Here is an 18734-nt window from a genome sequence, read left to right as displayed (position 1 = left end):
CTATACTGCCCCCCAGTGAGCAAAACTGATTTGAAGAAGCACATATGGACCAGCTGTTATTCCACACTGCACACTAAATGTGGCTAGACTGCATTGACACTACCTGTAGTATCAAAACACTTCAGCACTTCTTTGACCAAGACAGCACCAATGGAACACATTTGGAAAGGCCCTTAATTACAATGTAATCCACGGTAGCCAATTCTATGTAGCCAAAGAATTTATCCTCAAAACTTGCTTTCAACATGATTCAAAAAGGAAGGCCAAGAAATCCATTTGGATTCTTTGAATCAACGAAGCTGTGCTGCATAGCCTAATTTGCTACTACAAGGAACATGACATTATGCTGAAGTTTGAAAACTACTCATTGTACTTTACACATTATTTCCTATGAAAAAACAAGTCTTTACCAAACGTTGTTGTAGTAGCTTATTTTCAGATTAAGCAAAATGCTAAAAAGAAGTAACATTCGTAATTTATTATAAATACCTATAAATGTTACTATGTTTTAGCCATTTAAAAATAGTAGGACATTTGTGTTTTGCCAATTGCACACTAACAGTAGAGGGTAGATATGATCATATTTATTTCACTATAATACTTTCTGAATATCAGTTATAGAATAAGTGAGATTTCTAACCCCACTTGCAAAGTATTGCATTATGTTCCAAAAATAAGTGATTTATCGGAACAGATGAAATGCCCTGCAAAATACTGTGTGTCAGAGATGGTGGATCGCTAGACTGTCTACTGTCTTTTTTAGACTATTGTAAATTTCATTTGTGACCAAGCTCAGAGGCAATAAAACGTACTTCTTCAGACTTTTGTAAAGAATTGCAAAACATTTGATGGCATCTCAAATTATTAATCAAGTACTAACACACTCAAGACTTGTAGCTAAATGCCATATCTTTGATCTGTCTCCCATCTACAGTATGATTAATTAAATATAATTCTATCGTAATTTCCACACTTCAGTTGAAACTTTATTTTCACCTTCATTATTCTTTAAATGGTGGTTAATTAAATTAAATACTAAATCAAAAGTGCTTTTGTGCGCCTAAACGTAATTCATAACCATTTTACAGAAAAGGCTCACCGTTCCTGTAATAACACATTTTATTTATTTAAAAGTTACAATTTGATTTACAGGCAAAAATGTAATGAACAGAGAGAGTTTATCAGGCCTTTCGAAATGTCACTGTGATCTGAAAAGGTGTTGTGAAGAAAACAAAATGCATTAACAGTGCCCTGTACAGTCAGACTAAAGCAAAAAGACTGTGCAACACACGCCTGTATCTAAGAAAAAAAAAGATTACAAATACTCAAGACTTTATAAATAGGAAATACTGTTTTATACATAAAACTGTATAAGTGTTGCACATCTTTCCTTAACAGTGTGACAAAAAGGCAAAAGGCATTAGAAAAGAAAGCCCATCATGTCTGATTAAAATGATGCTGATGTGACTGCAATCTTTTCCCTTCATTTCTGCTACGCAACAGGCTTCTATTAGACATTTTGAATACCTACAGGGATAAAAAATTAACAGTGTAGTTTTAAAAGGTATTATCTGTTAAACACACAACCCCAGGGTAGAAAGAAGTTGAAGGTGTTTCCTGCTTTCAGATGAGAATGAACCGATAGTGCTGCCTTAGCACAGCCAAATCCTTTACCTTTCAATCATAAAACAAACCAAAGGGAGTGATTGTTTCAGGCGCTAACTGTAGATGTAAAGAACCGAGCACAAAGAAAACGCAGTTTGTGGTGGGGAAAAACAGGCCATGTACTCACAGGCCTTCGTTTTTTTAAAAATTAAAACTGATTTTGAAACCACTAAATTTCGCATTTCAGATTAAAAGTTGGGAAAGGTTTAGAACAAGTAGAAATTGTGTTGTAATTAGAATCAAATGAAAATGCATGCAACCAATACTAATCAAAAGTTACCTGGCAGCTTTAAGGTTTGAATATTTTTATTTTAAACATATAATGAGCTATTAAGTAAATTGCAATTCCAGGCTCTTCTCTGAAATAATAATAATAATAATAATAATAATAATAATAATACTTTTATTTAGGCCCAATATAGGAGAAAAGCCATTATTCTGTAAATGAAAATGAGAAGCGTATGAAATTCACAATTCAACAAACTCCTTCCTCACCTTTTGTTAATTTGTCCCTCAATGAAATACTGGGATTAAAATATATATACAAGGCGACAAAAACTGAGCCATGTACACGAGCAAGCATTATATACCACAGAAAAAATATTTATTTAGTACAATGTGCTTGGGGCTGTGTCATGAAAAGACCTCATGAGGGAGGTTGTGGGGTTTCTTAATCACAGTCAGTCCTGAAACATCTGAGCATGTATTTACACAAAAAACATTTTCTCACTCTAGATCATAATAATAAAAAAACATTCACACAAAAATATAACATTTGAAATAATTAATAGCACCAGTGTATCAGGTAAAGTCTTACTATGCATAATGTACAAAGTTGCATAGAGCGAGTTTATTTTTGCTTTTATAAAATGTTAACATTTTCTGCATGGTTTGCAGTACACCTGTATAAAGCAGCAGCTTCAGGAAAAAAAAAAACAATCTGTAGTGTTATAAAAAATAACTGTATAAAATAAAATCCCACTTAACAGACATTTCATGGCTCGTACAGATCTTTCTTGAAACAATAAAATGGGATTGTCTTTTCTCTCTTCCCAAGTAAATGGTTTTACTCTTGTCAAAGTAAGACTGATTTTTACATTTTTGTGTGTGCTGTATAGAAAGCTACTTTAAATACTGCATGGAGCTCATGAGGAAGAATCTAAAATTATGTTGGTGATGCCAGGCATACCCAAGGAGTGATTAGAATGACAGTATATTGGATAGATCAGAAAGAGCATTCCTTCACTGACAGCTGGAGACTTGTGACATGTAACACTACGATGGATAAAGAGGAAAGGTGCACCTGGTAATACCTGAAAATAAAGCCCAATAACTGCAATACAAACTCCAAGATGTTTCAAAGTCTCTCTGCAAAAGAGGAAGCAAACCTACAATTTATAGCTTATTTTACTCCAGAGACTTTGGGATAAAAATAAATAAGAGGTACTGTATTTATACAGACCTTCCCCTCTGTTTGAGAAATTCTGTATACCCTCTGCTTACAGTTTTGAGTTTGGGCTAGCTGGTTATCATGGCCATCCTCCGAGAAGAAAAAAACAGTCTTTGTGAGGTGCAGTCATGTGGGTGCTACTCTGTAGGTGTGTCACTCTCTACCTGCTCCACCAGAGGAGCTGGACGCAGGGAACTGAAGTGGCTCTTTTTCAGGTTCTGCATCTTGTCCAAAAGAAAATTAAAAAGCTGCATTTCTTGTCTTTTTTTCCAAAAATAATCCTGGCGTTTATCCAAAGGGTTGATTATTTTTTCTCTCAGGAAAACAAAAAAAGATCGTTTTGGTAAAACATGGCATTGTCACTTCAGGCGATAGGTGGAGTGTGAAGGAGGCAATTCAAGCCACTTTTCTATTGCTCTCTCAGGGTTAGGGCCTCTCTATAGAGGGAGTGTTGAAGCAGCCAGCCGGTAATGTGTTCTTGATGTCGTTAAGGTTTGCAATGTCCGCCTTGATCTCTTGGATCTGCCGGTCGTAATCGCTGATCATGTCCTCTTGGCTCTTGGCCGCCTCATTCAGCTCCCTGAGCTTTCGGTCAAGATCGCTGTCTTTCATGTCATTCTTGGCCTTTTTAAGTGAGTTATCAATGTCCGTCAGCTTGCTCAAGTCCACGTTGGTAATGTTACCTAAAATCGGGGACAGAACCATTCTTTACTCATCTCTTATTTGTGTAGACATAGAGGCCTTAAGCACAGGTACAGCAAATAGTCTATCTCATGACCTCTATGTGCAACCTTTGGTCAAAACCATATTCAGCTGAAAATACAGTATGCCATGAAATCTGGAGGTGTCATGATTTAGTAATACATCAAATAGATGCATGCGAATTGTATGCCGTTACAAAAAAAAGTTTTAGCATTCGCCCCACTGCAGTCCATTTAGAAACTCTTAGTTGGAAGATTTACATTATGATTTTGTTACAGTGTTACTGGATTAGGCTGATGCTTTTATCCAAACCAACTCTATAGGGCTTCAATTACTTATATACTGTGAATATGAACACAATTCTTAGAAATACGTGTCTCTCAGTAAGTAAACATTTATCATTTGTGTTTCTCTGGATGCACATTCCTCTGGTATCCCCTAAAGATACTTACCTAGCTGGCCAAGAAGGTCATTAATGGTGGTCAGAACCATCTTGACGGCATTCTTTGCTTTTCGGGCATTATCTTCCGCTTCCTGGGCTGCCTTTGAAGCCTGAGGAACAAAATCATGTCTTTGAACAACAGAACAGAGCACAGTTCTTGGCAATATACAGTATCACTGCCTTGACAGGATTCACATTTAATTTTTTTTTCTGGGGAAAAAAATACCATAACAAATCACACTCATTTTAAATGTAACCGATTCCTTCCAGATGTGTCCACTTTCCCACAGTGTGACCAGACTGCTGGGGAGTTTGTCTTATTTTAAGTAAATGCTGGCAATTATTTGTCCTGAATCATATAATTCTGTTATAACAGGAAAGGTGCAACAGGGAGAGTGTTCATATACACATCTCGGTAAATAATTTTAAATAAGAATATCATAGCTGCAAAGCATCTAACATGTTAAAGATGAAGACCATATTTTAAGTTGTATATTTTGAAAAGTTAAAACAGGTTCATATATCCTAATTAACACAAAACATTTAAAGGACTATTTTATTCATGTTTTTTGTACACAGTAAAATATCAATGTCGAACAGATTCGCCAAATCTCACTGCATTTTCACGCAAATATATCCACCACTTACCATGTCGGCCATCATCATGTCCTGGTCAGCCTCTGCCTTCTTCTTAGCCAGTTCCGACTCTGCATCAGCCAGTTGGGTCATCATGTCATTGACCTCATTGTCCACCTTCATTGTCTCCTCAAACGTTTTCTCAGCATCTGCTCTGGTCTTGGCAGCATTCTGTATGGCACAGTTGTGCACAGACTTAATCTCTATGTATTGGCACCATTTGCAGTGCTAGATTATTTTTAATTATTATGTATTATATTAGCATTAATATTCATAGAATATATTATATATTCTAATATTTAGATTATACGACAGTGTTATGTATGTATATCATGTATATAAAATGTTATAAACATAAATACAATGTTTCTTAAAAATGAAAAATAAAGAAGAAGCAACTGCTCATTTTTTTTCATTGTGTCCATTAAAGTACAGCCATTTTACAAAATGAGCTTTACCAGATAACCAGCCCTATTGAGACAATTTAACCATTGAGACAGCACAAAATTAATGGTCAGAATCCTATATCCTCTACCTTCTGGACTTCAGTGGCAATATCCTGTGCCGCCTCCGCCTTGTTTTTGGCTTCCCTGGCGTCTGCCGCAGCATTCCCTAGAGCCCCCTCGGCCTGCTTTGTCTTCTCATTGGCCGCAAGGATGGTGGCGTTGATGGCCGGGATCTTCTTCATCGCGTCTTCAGCCGCTGTCTTATTGTCATTCACTCGCCTGTCGAAGTCTGAAATCGACACGGCGGGATTGTGAGAACCCGGAAAACGCCAATGCGTGAGAAGAAGATTGTTTTGTTTGAAAAGGGGGGGAGAGGCACTTTGGATCACTCAAACTAAAAGGATTTGTATTCTGACATCCGCAAGTGCTCTTCTTTCAGGATTTGTTTACAAGTGCAGGAGTACGCTGGTACAGAAAAATGGAAAGGCTTAGCGTATAAACATAAAAGCATTTAAGAATGATTAGCATGGTCGACATTCGAGAAAAATGCTGGCGTTTGGTACCAAGCAATTTCAACTGTGCCTTGATAAAGTCTAACGATTATACCAGTTAGAGATTTTACTTTACTAGGCACACAAAGGTCTTGAACAAGACAACTAGGGATAGGCAAGGGAATCTCTCTCCCACCTTTCAGGTTGTTGAGAATGTCTTGGGCTTCCTGGTATGTGCCTCTCCCTTTCTTGGCAGCTTCCTCGGCCAGTGCCTTAGCTGCGTCAGCTCGGGCCAGCAGCTGGTCTGCAGTCTGGAAAGACAGGGAGGTATCCAGGTCAGATATAACCCCAATAAAGCAGAGAAATAGGGGAAGAGCAGAACACCACACTCTGCATCTCTCTTTTTATCAAACAGCACAAGTGATTAATTAAAGGTGGGGGTGACAATGACCATATCCTACCTGCTGCTCCGTTTTTCCTTTTTCTAGAAGCTTCCTGACTTCCACTTCCTTGCCCTTGAGGTCATCCCTCAGGTCGTTATACTCCTTCTCTGTCTTATCGATGAGTTTGTCAAGGTCCGAAGCCTCTTTCTTGATCTTGTTCGCTTCATCCTGAAAGCAACGAGAATGTCACCCTCACTGAATATTTTTGTATACAAAAATACACAACACTCAAAGGCACGAAACCTCTGAAATAAAATAAGCTAGACATTCCATAAAGCTGGTGACAGATAAGCATAATTTGAAAAAGTGGGTTGCAAAAACATTTCTCACTTCAAGAGTTTTGGTGTCCACAGGTGGGAGGCTAGTCAAGTTCGCATAAATCTGCAAGGCCTTGTTCCCGGCTTCTTCTGCTTCAGCATGGACTTTGTTGGCTTGTTTCTCAAGGTTTTTAGCTAGGTCCTTGGCTTCATTATACCTGAAAAAAAGTACGGAAATGTTACACTTCTTAACACTGGAACAAAAAACTGACTGTTGTACCATTCCATCCAAGAAAACCACTTGGAAAGCAATGCCTTATTTGGAAAGAGTACTGTTTCTTTGATCCTGGTCAATCAGTCTGCCAGGTTGAGAAGAGACAATACAGATGCAAAACTGTTACTCACTTTCTGTTGAGTTCATCAATATCGCTGTTAATTTTGTTCTCGCTGTCCAGTGTCTTACGAAGCAGGTTATAAGCTTCTGTGGAGGTGTCATTAGCTTCCTTGGCAATCTTCTCAATTTGATCTGCGTCCATTTTGTGCCTATGAGAAAGGGGTAAGAAAAACCATAACCAAAAAGCCCGGTTTCACTCACACCTCTGAAGAATGGAAAAAGATAAGAAAGCTGCATCTATGATTCTGATCTTACTTCTCTGCCAGCTTCCGAGCTTCCTCAGCTAAAAGGGTCATATTATTTGGATCTCCAGTTGAAGTGGGAACTTTGATGTCCTACAACAATCCAGAAAAAATATTAAGTCTGGTCAAAAGAGTAAGTAACATTGAGACTACAAACGACAGGCAATAATATTACTCTACTTAATGTTCACTTAACAATCAATCACTTACCACTTTATTGATAGCATCTTTAGCTTTCTCTAGCTCCTGTCTGGCAGTCTCTATCAGCTTTTCTGTATCCCGGACTCGAGTACGGGACTTGTCTGCCAGCTCCCCAGTATTGTCCACAGTTTTTCTGATATTCTGAAGTCGATTCCATTGAGTGGTCAATGTGTTATTGATGTCACCCAAGCGGTCAAGAAGTCCTTGATCAACATCTGCAAACAATTACAAATTCAAGATTTTGCGATTTGTTTAAACAATCAACGTATCATTAACCTTAAAATAACATTCAAAAACCTAAAGCAAAGGGATCTACACTCTTTTGTTGTCCACTATACTTGCAGATAATCAGAAATGCTGATTCCAATGAATGAGACTTCCAAGTTATGGAAACCAAAAGGTTTTTGTATTTCTTCTTACTACTTTTAAAATGGTTCATGTACTGTATGAAGATAAAAAAAAATGAAATCCATAACTGATATGTACATCAGGACAAATAAGGCGTTAGATTTGTGAAAATAATTTTAAGTCCTATGTCATCAAGGGTAATAGTCTTACCCACAAACCACTAAAGTGGTTTCCAAACCACTAAACCAATTGAAGTCAAACGTGACATTTCAGAAACAGTCATTTGTTAAGTTTGCTTGAAAAGTTACTTCAATATCTTTTATGCCCACACTGTATTATACATTATTTTAAGAAATGCGGTCCATCACATAACCTGTTCATCCAATTACCTCCAGACATTACTTTTACAGTACTTCCAGGAAGAATATGCATGATAATGGAACATACCAGACCAGAAGTCTAACTGCTGCTTTATTTTTCTGGATTGTTAGTATTACAGACAAATGTGATATGTGATGCACTGACTCCCTTGGTATGCTGAACTAATACACTAACTGAAATGAAAATTTGGCAGATTTCACCGGCAACAAAAGCTGCTTCTAATTTACGCCAGGTCATCAACTGCTTGGCAAAACACAATTTCTTACACAATGTGTTTGTTTGGCCAAAGAAATCTGAACTTCATAACTCTAGTGAGAAAACACTGAATGTACCGTATGATTAAATATGGTTTCTGCTCAAAGCCGTATGGTTGTCTGACTGATTTGATTCTCGAATTGGCAGCCTGTACCACAAATTTCTCCTAAGAAAAACGGGTTATTCCAACTAATTCCAAGCATGTCTGATATCACTCCAGTGACAATACATTTAACATGCCTAAAGTGGGTATCTGCTCCCAACATAAATGGCTGTTATTTTGTTCTTAAATTTAAAACTACTGTGAAATTAGGAACTTCGGCAAAGTCACTTGAGGAATGGCATCACACTTAAACCTCGGTCAAATAGCGTCTTTGTGGTGAAATGTGCTGTATGCGCCAGCTGCTCTTCCTAAAAACTCTTCAGCCAATGTGCTCCTAACATCATAGGCATTTCCACTTTATTTGCTCCCAGTTCACTAACATTGTTAAAAGAAACGGGTAGATACTTGCATGAAAGCATTCAAAACTGCTTGTATTTTTCCCATTTTGGCATTGTATAGGCCAGGTATAGGCTTTTTATATGCTTCAAAACAATGGGTTTACCTGGAATTAAGAGTCTCATTCCAGAGGTTACTGTGTACTGCCAACAACAATATCGTTACCTTTGCTGGCTTGTGCTTCTTGCAGGAGGTCCATGATGGCTTTCTCTGCCTCTTTCAGTCGGTCTTCAAAGGCCTTGTCACTCACAGCTTCCTGACTGGATCCTAGGTTCTCGATCAAGGTCTCGAGCTCCTGCAGTTTCCGTCTCTGCTGGTTCACCTGCATAATCAGGTCAAGTGGTTATTTAAGATGCAATGGTCATCACGAGGGATGTGAACATACAGGATTACAGGAAAGAAAACGAGGCAAAAGCCTAAAGCAGACTTTTACTGTGACGATTTGTTGGGTTGCCTTGTATACCTTATCTTTCACTAATGAGTAGCAGGATGGACACTCCTGACAGCCAGGCCTTGAGCTGTTTCTGAAGTAGTTCTCCTCACACATTTCACAGTGCATTCCCACAAAGCCTTCTCTGCACTCACACCTGCCATCCTCCATACACTGTGCAGTCCGGGAGCCATAGGGGTCACAGTCGCAAGCTGTTGGGAAAACCGAAAGATGAAGCAACAATGTGTGACCTAAGGCGAACATCCGCAGTAGGTAATGCAACATTCAGAGCTATGTGAGCCAAATATCCCATAAAAACAAACTGACTCATTGTTTGCTTGCACAGAAGATTAATTACAACCGTTGACTGGACAATTAAAAGGCATTAATGTCTTTTAACGAAAACATAACAGTCACAGTGTTAAAAGCAAGCGAGAACCTCATCTTTGTATTCTGTTACACTGATAAAATTCTAATTTTAGAACTAGGTGTGGTGTGGTGGCTCTGTGGCTAAGGATCTGCGCCTGTGGCTGGAAGGTTGCCGGTTCATATCTCGCGGCCGGCAGAGGAATCATACTCCGTTGGGCCGCTGAGCAAGGCCCTTAACCCCAAACTACTCCAGGGGTGCCTTATAAATGGCTGACCCTGCGCTCTGACCCCAAGCTTCTCTCCCTGTCTGTGTCTCTCACGGAGAGCAAGTTGGGGTATGCGAAAAGACAAATTCCTAATACAAGAAATTGTGTATGGCCAATAAAGTGATCTTAATTTTGATGGGGGATAAGGTGTGATGAAAATGATTAAAACATTTATTATGTTAGAGTTAATAAATGGAACACATCTTTGTAATGATTAGGTCATATTTGTACTCAGACCACGGAGAGGGTTTTGTTCTTACGTTTGCAACCATCTGATCCAAAGCCGAAGAAGTTGACTTCGCAGCGCTCACACTGCCGACCAGTCACCCCGGGATGACACTCGCACTGACCAGTGCTGATATCACACTGGCCATTTGTGGAGCCCACTGGGTTGCAGTCACACCTGTCGTGCCACGTCACAAAGTGAGTAATAGATCACATCAACCAATCAACCAGTAATAGATCACATCAATAGACACTACAACTACAAGCTACCAAAATAAAGCACAAATACAGAGAATATAACCCAATGGAAAGGTGCATAAACCTATATTTGCAAAATTATTTATTAGACTTGGTTTAATTCTAGTAAAAAAACGTCTTAATTTGTGCAGTTTGCAAAGGCTTTACCGAAAATACCCCTTGCTTACCGTTTGCAGCCCTGGCCGCTCAGCAGATTGTAGTATCCAGGCTCACAGGCACTGCAGTCCCGGTTGATGACATGTGGCAAACACTGGCACTGCCCTGTGACCGGCAAGCAGCTGGTCTGTCTGTCCACTGTACCGTAGGGAGAGCAGGAGCAGGCTGCGGATACAAAGAACAAGAGCACAGGCTAAAATACTCTTCCCAGACAGAAAGCAGAGAGGTACAAATTCTGGGAAACAGTTGTCCCCGGTTATTTTTTTTAAATTTGGAATTAAAAAATTTGATTGCCGTTTTAATTTTTTGATACACCCACCAAATATGGGAGGCTGTCAGACACTTAACACCAGGCGTCATGGCTAACACTGGCCACACTGCTCAAGCAGACTGAGAACAGCGTTTAATCATCTGATCAAACTGATCAAAAGCTCCACAGTGTGTTACGGGAGAGTTTGCTCGGACTGGAGGAGACAGCTGGAGCGCTTATATCAGATGTCACTTGCAGACTTGCAGGAAAGTCACAGTTTCGACAAATGCTAAGCAGTCCCCAGGCATTTAAAGATGGTGACAGTGCTCCATCAACAATGTCCTGCTGTTTCCGGAGTCCTGGCTACAGTCTGCTACTGACTGGCCCAGGCCAAAACGTGCAATGTCTGAGCATAATAAAATTTTTTAAAATGAACGTCGAACGTTTTTTTAAAAAAAGAAACGTGTATTTATCTTTAAAAAAAACAGCTTATGCTTTCATCATTAAGACTTAACAGTTCATGTTATAAAGTAATGACTATCATTTTATATGGACAAATACAATTAAGCAATTAAAGAAGAGATTTTTTTTAAAAGTGTGAAGGTCAAGCTGGCTATTTTTAAAATCAACTCCTCGGAGGAACCTTTGCATAGATCTGCACAATTTATGCGCTGCTAGCTTATGACGCCCAGCCCGATGCTGGAGGAGAGCCCTTACGCTTGCACTTATCCGCGGGGTTGGCAGCCAGGGGGTTGCCAAAGAAGCCTTCTTTGCATCGGTCACAGAAGAAGCCATCGGTGTTATAGATGCATTTCAGGCACTCTCCAGTCTCCCGGTCGCAGTTGCCCACAGCGTTGGGGTCAATGTTGTCATTGCACTGACACGGATTGCACGACCGGACAGCCCCGTTCTGCCCCAGGGGATCCCCGAAGTAGCCGTCGTCGCACAGCTCGCAGCGCTTGCCTGAAAAATGCCACAGGAAGTTGAAAGAACAAAGCCTGTGGAGCAGCCTTTCAGAAAGGAAAGGGTACAATGAGGTCATCAGCACAGGTCTTTGGGGAAAAAAACTACAACAGTGTGAAGATGGGATTTGTAGTCTTCACTGTATGAATGCATGAGGATCCTTGTGTATGGATTCCATTTTTACTTATTCATGTCTTAACTTTTGACATCTCTTTAGGTCTTAGTTTCAGGTGGTTATTAGCAACTGTTAGACCCTTTTCAGAAAACCACACAACTCTGGTAAATCAAGCTGGAGATTTCTTTATTGCAATAAAGAAAGGAAAGAGACAGCCATTAGCTCGCCTCTCACTTGATCAAAGACAGCCACAGGCTTTTTTCCCCCCCGTACAAAAACATACATTTTTATGATTAGTTAGTAAAAGGTTGTTGCCATATATGGTACAAAAGCAGACAGTATAGATCGTTTAATTGTGGTCAGCCATAGGCAATCAGCCAAAGTCTCTGTTCTCACTTAATGGAGGTAAATCAGGCAAGATACAAAAATCACACCACCATTCATGAGGCCCTGGCTGTCTGGAGCACAGGAATTTGCAGATTTTGTAACATTACATCGTAACAAGCATAGTGTGAACTTCACAGCCTTTAAACATTACTTTTAATATCAGTAATTGGCATGCTTGTACTCACTTGACACTAGAACAAAGTATATACTGAAAAAATCATGCAACATTCTACTAACAATTCAAAAGAAACATTTGGCAACAATCTTTGGATTGAATTCTAAGACATTACCAAACATTTTAGTACTGTTTTACAGCAACATACACATACAAAAAACAGGAACGTTAATGAATTGTCAATTGAAACACATACCTCAAATGTTATGACTTATTATCCCCTTACAGATGATGTTTATGATGTTTGTTAATACTCATTTATCAGCTGTGCCAAAGTTTTAATGCAAATCTCTTTCAATTTCTTACATATATCTCCACCTAGTCTGGTTAGTCCCAAGCACAGAAATACTTACCTGTAGTGCCAGAAGGGCAGTTGGTACAGACCACCTCTTTGGTCACTGGCACAACAGCACAGGTGGAACCCGCTGGACAGGGGCAGGGCTTGCAGTCTGATGTGGTGCCACTGGACGAGTCTCCATAGTAACCATCCTCACACCGCTCACAGTTCGGGCCTGCTGTGTTATCTCTGCAGTCACAAACCCCTGAGGCAAAGAAAAAGATGAGCTCTTGATTAGGATCAAAAGATGCATAAGATGCATCCACAGTTAAAGACTTTAATCTTCATTACACAGACGAAGAAAAAGATTAACTGCAGACTTGACTACTGATTTCATCTGTCCGAGTACATACTACAGTGGATGCATGTTATTGATGTAATATTTTCAATCAAGATGGAGTAAGTGAAAATGGGCAAAAGAATCATTAAAAAACTTGTCATAGAATAATCTTTTATAGTTTCAAGAAAGCAGACCTACAAGAAATGAGAAGGTTTAAATGGAATACTTAAAGAAAAACAGAAGAGACTGTTTTCTATGCTGACGTAACTGGAATAAACCACTTGAAGTTTTAGAAACAAGTGAGCAGCAGTCTAAACAAGATAGCAGACCACTTAAACTCAAGGACTTTGGCAAAGTCAACCCAGTAAACCTCTTCAGAATGAAGAACGAAACAATTCAGGGAAGACAAGTGGAAACTGCATGGAAGTGCATTTAATTACTGAGACTAGGAGAGACATCTTTAGGTTGATTGTTTTGGGATATGGAACAAGTTACCAAGCCATGTTGTTGAAACTAATAAACTGGCTTCTTTCAAGAAACAGATGGATAAGATCATCGGAGCAATTAGTTACTAGCAGCCAACCCATCTAGATGGTCCAATTGTCCTCCTGCTAGTTTGTAATCTTCCTGTCCTTATTAACCAGTGACATTTAATTTTAATTCCACCAAAAACCAGAAGGGGGCAGTCACTGACAAGCAGTGAATGGAGGAACCAGCTAGGCCTTGAAATAAAACAGTTCAATGATGGAAAAAACTGCCTTCAGGTTCTAAAAACACATTTTTATTTAATTGTATGAAATACACAGATAGACAGAAGGGGAAGGACACTTTTTTCCTCTTATATGAAGTTTGTATATGAATTTCAAAAACAGAACTAGCCTCCATTGAAACACACTCTATGCATTTTAAATCTTTTTTTAGCATAACACTAAAAATAAAATACAGGCTAGGTTTATAGGCACTCAGATTTCATGCTAACAGGCCCATATAACAAATTTACTGAGCACCTTATTCCATTACACACAAGGAGTTCTTGCAGCTAACTTAGGTTGACTGACATCTGAAAGGTCGCTTGTCTAAAACAGCACTAAAGTTAATTGCAAAAAACATGTTCACAGAGTGACTTTTCTTTTTTCTTTGAAATGTGTAAACAAGCCTATCTAGCACCTCAGAAGTCTGAAGGAGGTTAGTGCATCAAACATTTTCTTTTCCGTGCCATTTCAATCCCGGGCACTTTTGGTACCTTCTTCCTATTTCCTGGATATGGGCCTGCCAGACTCACCAGTCTCAGGGTCACAGGTCTCGCTGTGACCATTACAGCTGCAGGGCTCGCAGCTGCTGAAGGGCCCCAGGCCCGGCCTTGATCTCCTGTATCCGGGGGCACATGCCTCACAGAACTGCCCCTGGTAGCCCTGTGGGCAGGTGCACCTCTCCACCCACAGGGCAGGAGCTCCAGGCCCACGGCGGGCCGTCACCAAGGTAACATCATCCAGATAGCCAGCACCTGATGGACCGCACACAGGAAATGGGGAACACGTAAAAACGGGAACAAACGCACAGCTGTAGTTGTTTCTCAACAGTTTCCAAGACACGCTGGAAATGTTTTGCCGGTTACATCTTAAATAGCGATATCACAGTCAACGTTGCTGGTCCGTTTATATACAGTCACTCTAATTGTGCCACCCACGGTAATGTAAAATGTGTTTTACGGTCTTCTGTTAAACAGACCATCTCTGGTTTTATTTGTATTTGCAAATGGGTGTAAGCCTCACGCGATTTATGACTTGGCCACCAATTTTATTGCGTGCGATTTCCCCAATGGAATGGTCTGGAATTCTGTCATGCTCGCAGCGAGCAAGTTCAGTTCACTGCTGCAGATTAAAGAGTGAATGCCTACAATAAAAGGCAGACTACACGCAAGCGAACAAGAACTGCTCCTGAAAATATAAAATATGATGTCTCTTCTGTGACAAAAATCCTAGTTTCCACCCTGTGAAGTCCATCTCTTGGTTATTCCAAAAATGCTGTTTAGTGCTTACAATAATTACACTGAATCTGTAGAAGACCTTTGCCTTTGTGTGTGAAAAAAGTTACAGATTGAGCTTCGCCTGTTAATTTTTTGACCTGTGTGGAAAAATATTTATATCCATATATATGGATCTCATAATATGCTGCAATTTAAGCCCTTAAATCTAGGAAATCAGCAGAAGTACATAGTTTGTACATTTAACATTTTATATTTAATGTTCTATGACAATCATTTAACCTAATCTCTCACTTCATTAACAAAATCCTCACTGGATATGCCACTATTGACTGCAAATATCTTTGTCAGACAACCAGGCTTTGAGAATCAGGAGACTTAAACTACACTAAATATACAAATTCAATCTAAAATGCCTTGCTTTTGTATTTTGATTTTGCCAGGAGTATTTATTAATGACCAATACTTTGGTGCATGTTCACAAAAGCCTACAATGAACACCATCACTTAAAAAATAAGACTGAACATGTAACATTTGTTTAAATTAAATTCTCTTATTCAAAACATTAAATGAACGGGTGACACATTACTAAACCCACCCTCTATTAGGTAAAGAAGTTTGATAAGTAAACCTACTTCTCTCACTGTAAGTACCCCGGATCTTAATGGAAGTCAGATTGTAAAGTAACTTCTGAAATTCGGAGTGACTGAGGCTCGGCCTCCAGGGATAATCTGTCGCATCATGCAGCCTGAATGAGAGAGAGAAAAAAAGAACAATTGAAATAATCTTTGCAATCTGACAAAATACAAAAACAATCATCCGATTATAATCATGTCAATGGAATTGTACTCAACCCAATGATAATTGGCTTACTGTCAAATTAAGCGACTTTAAAAACTACATTTCACAAAGTTCTTTTACACAGGAAGGATGTTAGTGATAAGGAATGAGGTTCATCTACAGTGTAGCCAAAAACATCTGGAAATGGTCTGTCTTCAAAATCTAAGACAAATGTACTCTATATTGGCCAGACATTAGCAGGTTACGTAGGCCCAGTGATGGTCTGACTTTAGGCTGATTAAACGATCCCACTAAACCCCTGATTTTGAAGAATGTTGAACTTCTGTTTGCTGGTTTCCAGGGGACTGATCACAAACTCACAGTATGTCCGACAGTCTTGGCGCTCACCTGAACACGTAGGTCTGCTTGTTCTCACTGGGGTAGGCATTGCCCTGTGCGATCAGTGGCACCGCTACCCGCAAGCCTGCCCCCTCCAGCACTATATCCTCAGCCGACAGGCGGGTGTCACGGCGATCCACCCGGAAACTCAGGGAGATGTTCTGCCCATAGCTCAGAAACTGGTTGCCAAGGAACTTGTCTGTGAAATTCACACAATCGCAATCAGGTCTCGTGCAAATACACCAGTAGAGGCAACTCAATAAAGACCTCGACTCCAAACTGGTGGTTAACGCGAGACTTCTTTCCTTTTTAAACAAAGTGTTCACACACAGAAAAAGTTGTAAATCTTACCAATTCAAACCTGCTATCTGTCAACCAATACGAATCTCTTACAAAAAACTTAAAAGAACTGGTTGTCATGACTGTTTTAAATGCTGTCAATGACGCCGATGAATTGAAGTCTGGTGATTTTAGTCTCTTTTGTTCATAATTCTATTTTAATAGTACGTATTCAGAATTGCCGCATTCCTAAGACTTGAAGCTCTACTTGCGAAATACCTGGAGCAACAAAGTAGATAGGGAAGTAATCTTCTGAAATCAGGGAGATCTCCTGTTGGCTAGGCAACCACTGAACTTTGACACTTGAGCCTTCACGCTGCTGTCCGGTCCAGCCTTCATCATCTAGGAGAAAATTTAAGCGTCAGTGGAACAGCAGCACACCACTGTTCCGACACAGCCAAAGACCATTACCATGCAAGACATACCAAAAGTCTCTTAGAAGTTATTGGTCAGACTGAAGCATTTTCAGCACATTGCTCTGACTTCTGGTTCACAATTCCTCATACCAGGCTTGCAACAGGAACAGCTATTACAACTTTGAAGACAGATTCTTACCTAAATTTCTTTTCATTCCAAAATCAATTTCAAATATCACTCAGAAGCAAAAGGTTGTAAATACACTATATGCCTGACTGTGCGTACTATACAGTACCTACAGCAGACAACACAAATTAATGCTGTTAATGTATGTGACAGGGTGTAACGCTTCTAATTTTGACATGAACATTTATTAAAAGAATAAAGATTTTTGCACAATCCTGTAAAAGCAACCATCCACAGGTGGATCCAGATCCATTTCACAAAATGAAAACAATTGTGCTTTACTACAAAGAGTATCAGATTATGAAAATCTTTCAAACTTTGCTGTTATGCTGCAGGAGGGGAAACGGTAAGTCGGGAACGATATTCTTGAAGTTACGCTTAACTACGAGAGCCGATTCTCGCTGGCAACCCCAATTCGGACTCTAGCAGTCTCCCAAAAGGAAACCGTGAAGCTGAACAGACCCCTGCTGAAGGTGGAAGTGATGGTGTGCAGGCTGTAGCCATCCGCGCTGTCGCACACAGAGGAGTGCTGGAAACAGAAGCAGGCGGTACATCCCCGAGGGTTCAGAGGGTCGAGGTTAAAATATCCAAGTTTGCACCTGAAAGCACATCAACAATTAGTCAAGAGCTCCTAGCTGGAGTATGCCCTTTGTCGAGCTGGGAGGAAACTTCTGACAGTTCAACGTGTGTTCCTTTTTTTCCTCCCCCTGGAGCGACATTCAAAAGACTCAACATTTTAACATTAGGCCAATTATAGCAGGAGAGACATAATTCAAAGCCCCACAAGGTTTTTAGCCAAACAGCCGCCTCAAAAGAACAAAAAACAACTTCCTCCCAATCATTGGTTACGATTTTTTCCCCCCACAGTTTAACATGTTTAGAAGTCCAAAGCTCCCAAGTTTTAATTTTAGATAAATTCAGACACTGTGCGGGAGAATAGCTCTGAAGGAGAGAATTGTTTTTGTATGTGTAATTCTGTTCTAAAATTATGAATCCCTTGTTTCATTACGTTTACAGAGTGCTTCGGTCTTGAACAACCACAATCCTCTTCCCAAATAATGCACAGTCAATTAAAACTAACCTGACGCATGCAATTGGCGCTCGGCTAATAATAGTTATGTCATCACCCAAGACCAACTGGGTGGCTTTGCGATACGTGTGTCGGAGACAGTGGCTGTTATTTTCCTGCTGTTCTGAAAATGGCCAAGTGTAGATTTAAAAAGAGACTGTCTGCCTGACAGAACAGAAGGGGAATTTTAATGGGTTGCCACACAATGGCAACAGTAAGTCAGTGGACCTCAGCTTTTGTACTGCTATATGAGTCCAAAGAAGGCTAAGACTTCACACGTCCATGGAGAGAGGTGATATTCAGGGCCTATTTTCTCCCCCAGACCTGGAATGTGTGGATTGCTTTACGGACAAGCGGAGAATTTGTTTAATAGAGCATATCTACCACCTGGCAGCAAGCTATGTTAAATAAAACTCCAAAGTTGTGTTTAAAGAGCATTCGCACGAACAAGCAAAAGTTTTCTTCACAGGTTGGAAACCAAGTACTGTAGGTTACAAGCTGGATAAACATTCCTAATCATTTTTTCCATAAATGATTCACTTGGTATCTCTATTTG

The 18734-nt window shown here is 39.8% G+C and overlaps 1 protein-coding gene across 1 annotated transcript in view; it reads right to left on the bottom strand.

The window, feature by feature from the left end:
* Nucleotides 1-1104: 1104 nt before the first annotated feature.
* Nucleotides 1105-18734, bottom strand: part of lamc1 (laminin, gamma 1) — a 76646-nt gene continuing 59016 nt past the window's right edge. The window contains exons 8-28 of the mRNA XM_088927119.1: nt 17572-17708; nt 16786-16908; nt 16237-16426; nt 15684-15796; nt 14346-14567; nt 12800-12988; nt 11524-11769; nt 10568-10721; nt 10178-10320; nt 9316-9494; nt 9018-9174; nt 7379-7584; nt 7182-7261; nt 6938-7075; nt 6606-6750; nt 6294-6443; nt 6029-6143; nt 5431-5630; nt 4908-5066; nt 4270-4369; nt 1105-3798 (exon numbers count right to left, since the gene is read on the bottom strand). Coding sequence (XP_088783245.1) covers nt 3542-3798; nt 4270-4369; nt 4908-5066; nt 5431-5630; nt 6029-6143; nt 6294-6443; nt 6606-6750; nt 6938-7075; nt 7182-7261; nt 7379-7584; nt 9018-9174; nt 9316-9494; nt 10178-10320; nt 10568-10721; nt 11524-11769; nt 12800-12988; nt 14346-14567; nt 15684-15796; nt 16237-16426; nt 16786-16908; nt 17572-17708 — 3403 coding nt within the window. The 3' untranslated portion in view covers nt 1105-3541. The remainder of the gene's footprint in view (nt 3799-4269; nt 4370-4907; nt 5067-5430; nt 5631-6028; nt 6144-6293; nt 6444-6605; nt 6751-6937; nt 7076-7181; nt 7262-7378; nt 7585-9017; nt 9175-9315; nt 9495-10177; nt 10321-10567; nt 10722-11523; nt 11770-12799; nt 12989-14345; nt 14568-15683; nt 15797-16236; nt 16427-16785; nt 16909-17571; nt 17709-18734) is intronic.

The sequence above is a fragment of the Atractosteus spatula genome, chromosome 11, assembly GCF_055471065.1.
Source record: "Atractosteus spatula isolate fAtrSpa1 chromosome 11, fAtrSpa1.hap1, whole genome shotgun sequence".
Taxonomy (NCBI): Eukaryota; Metazoa; Chordata; class Actinopteri; order Semionotiformes; family Lepisosteidae; genus Atractosteus; species Atractosteus spatula.
The sequence above is the reverse complement of the archived record's forward strand: the minus strand, read 5'-3'. Positions and strand labels throughout refer to the sequence as shown.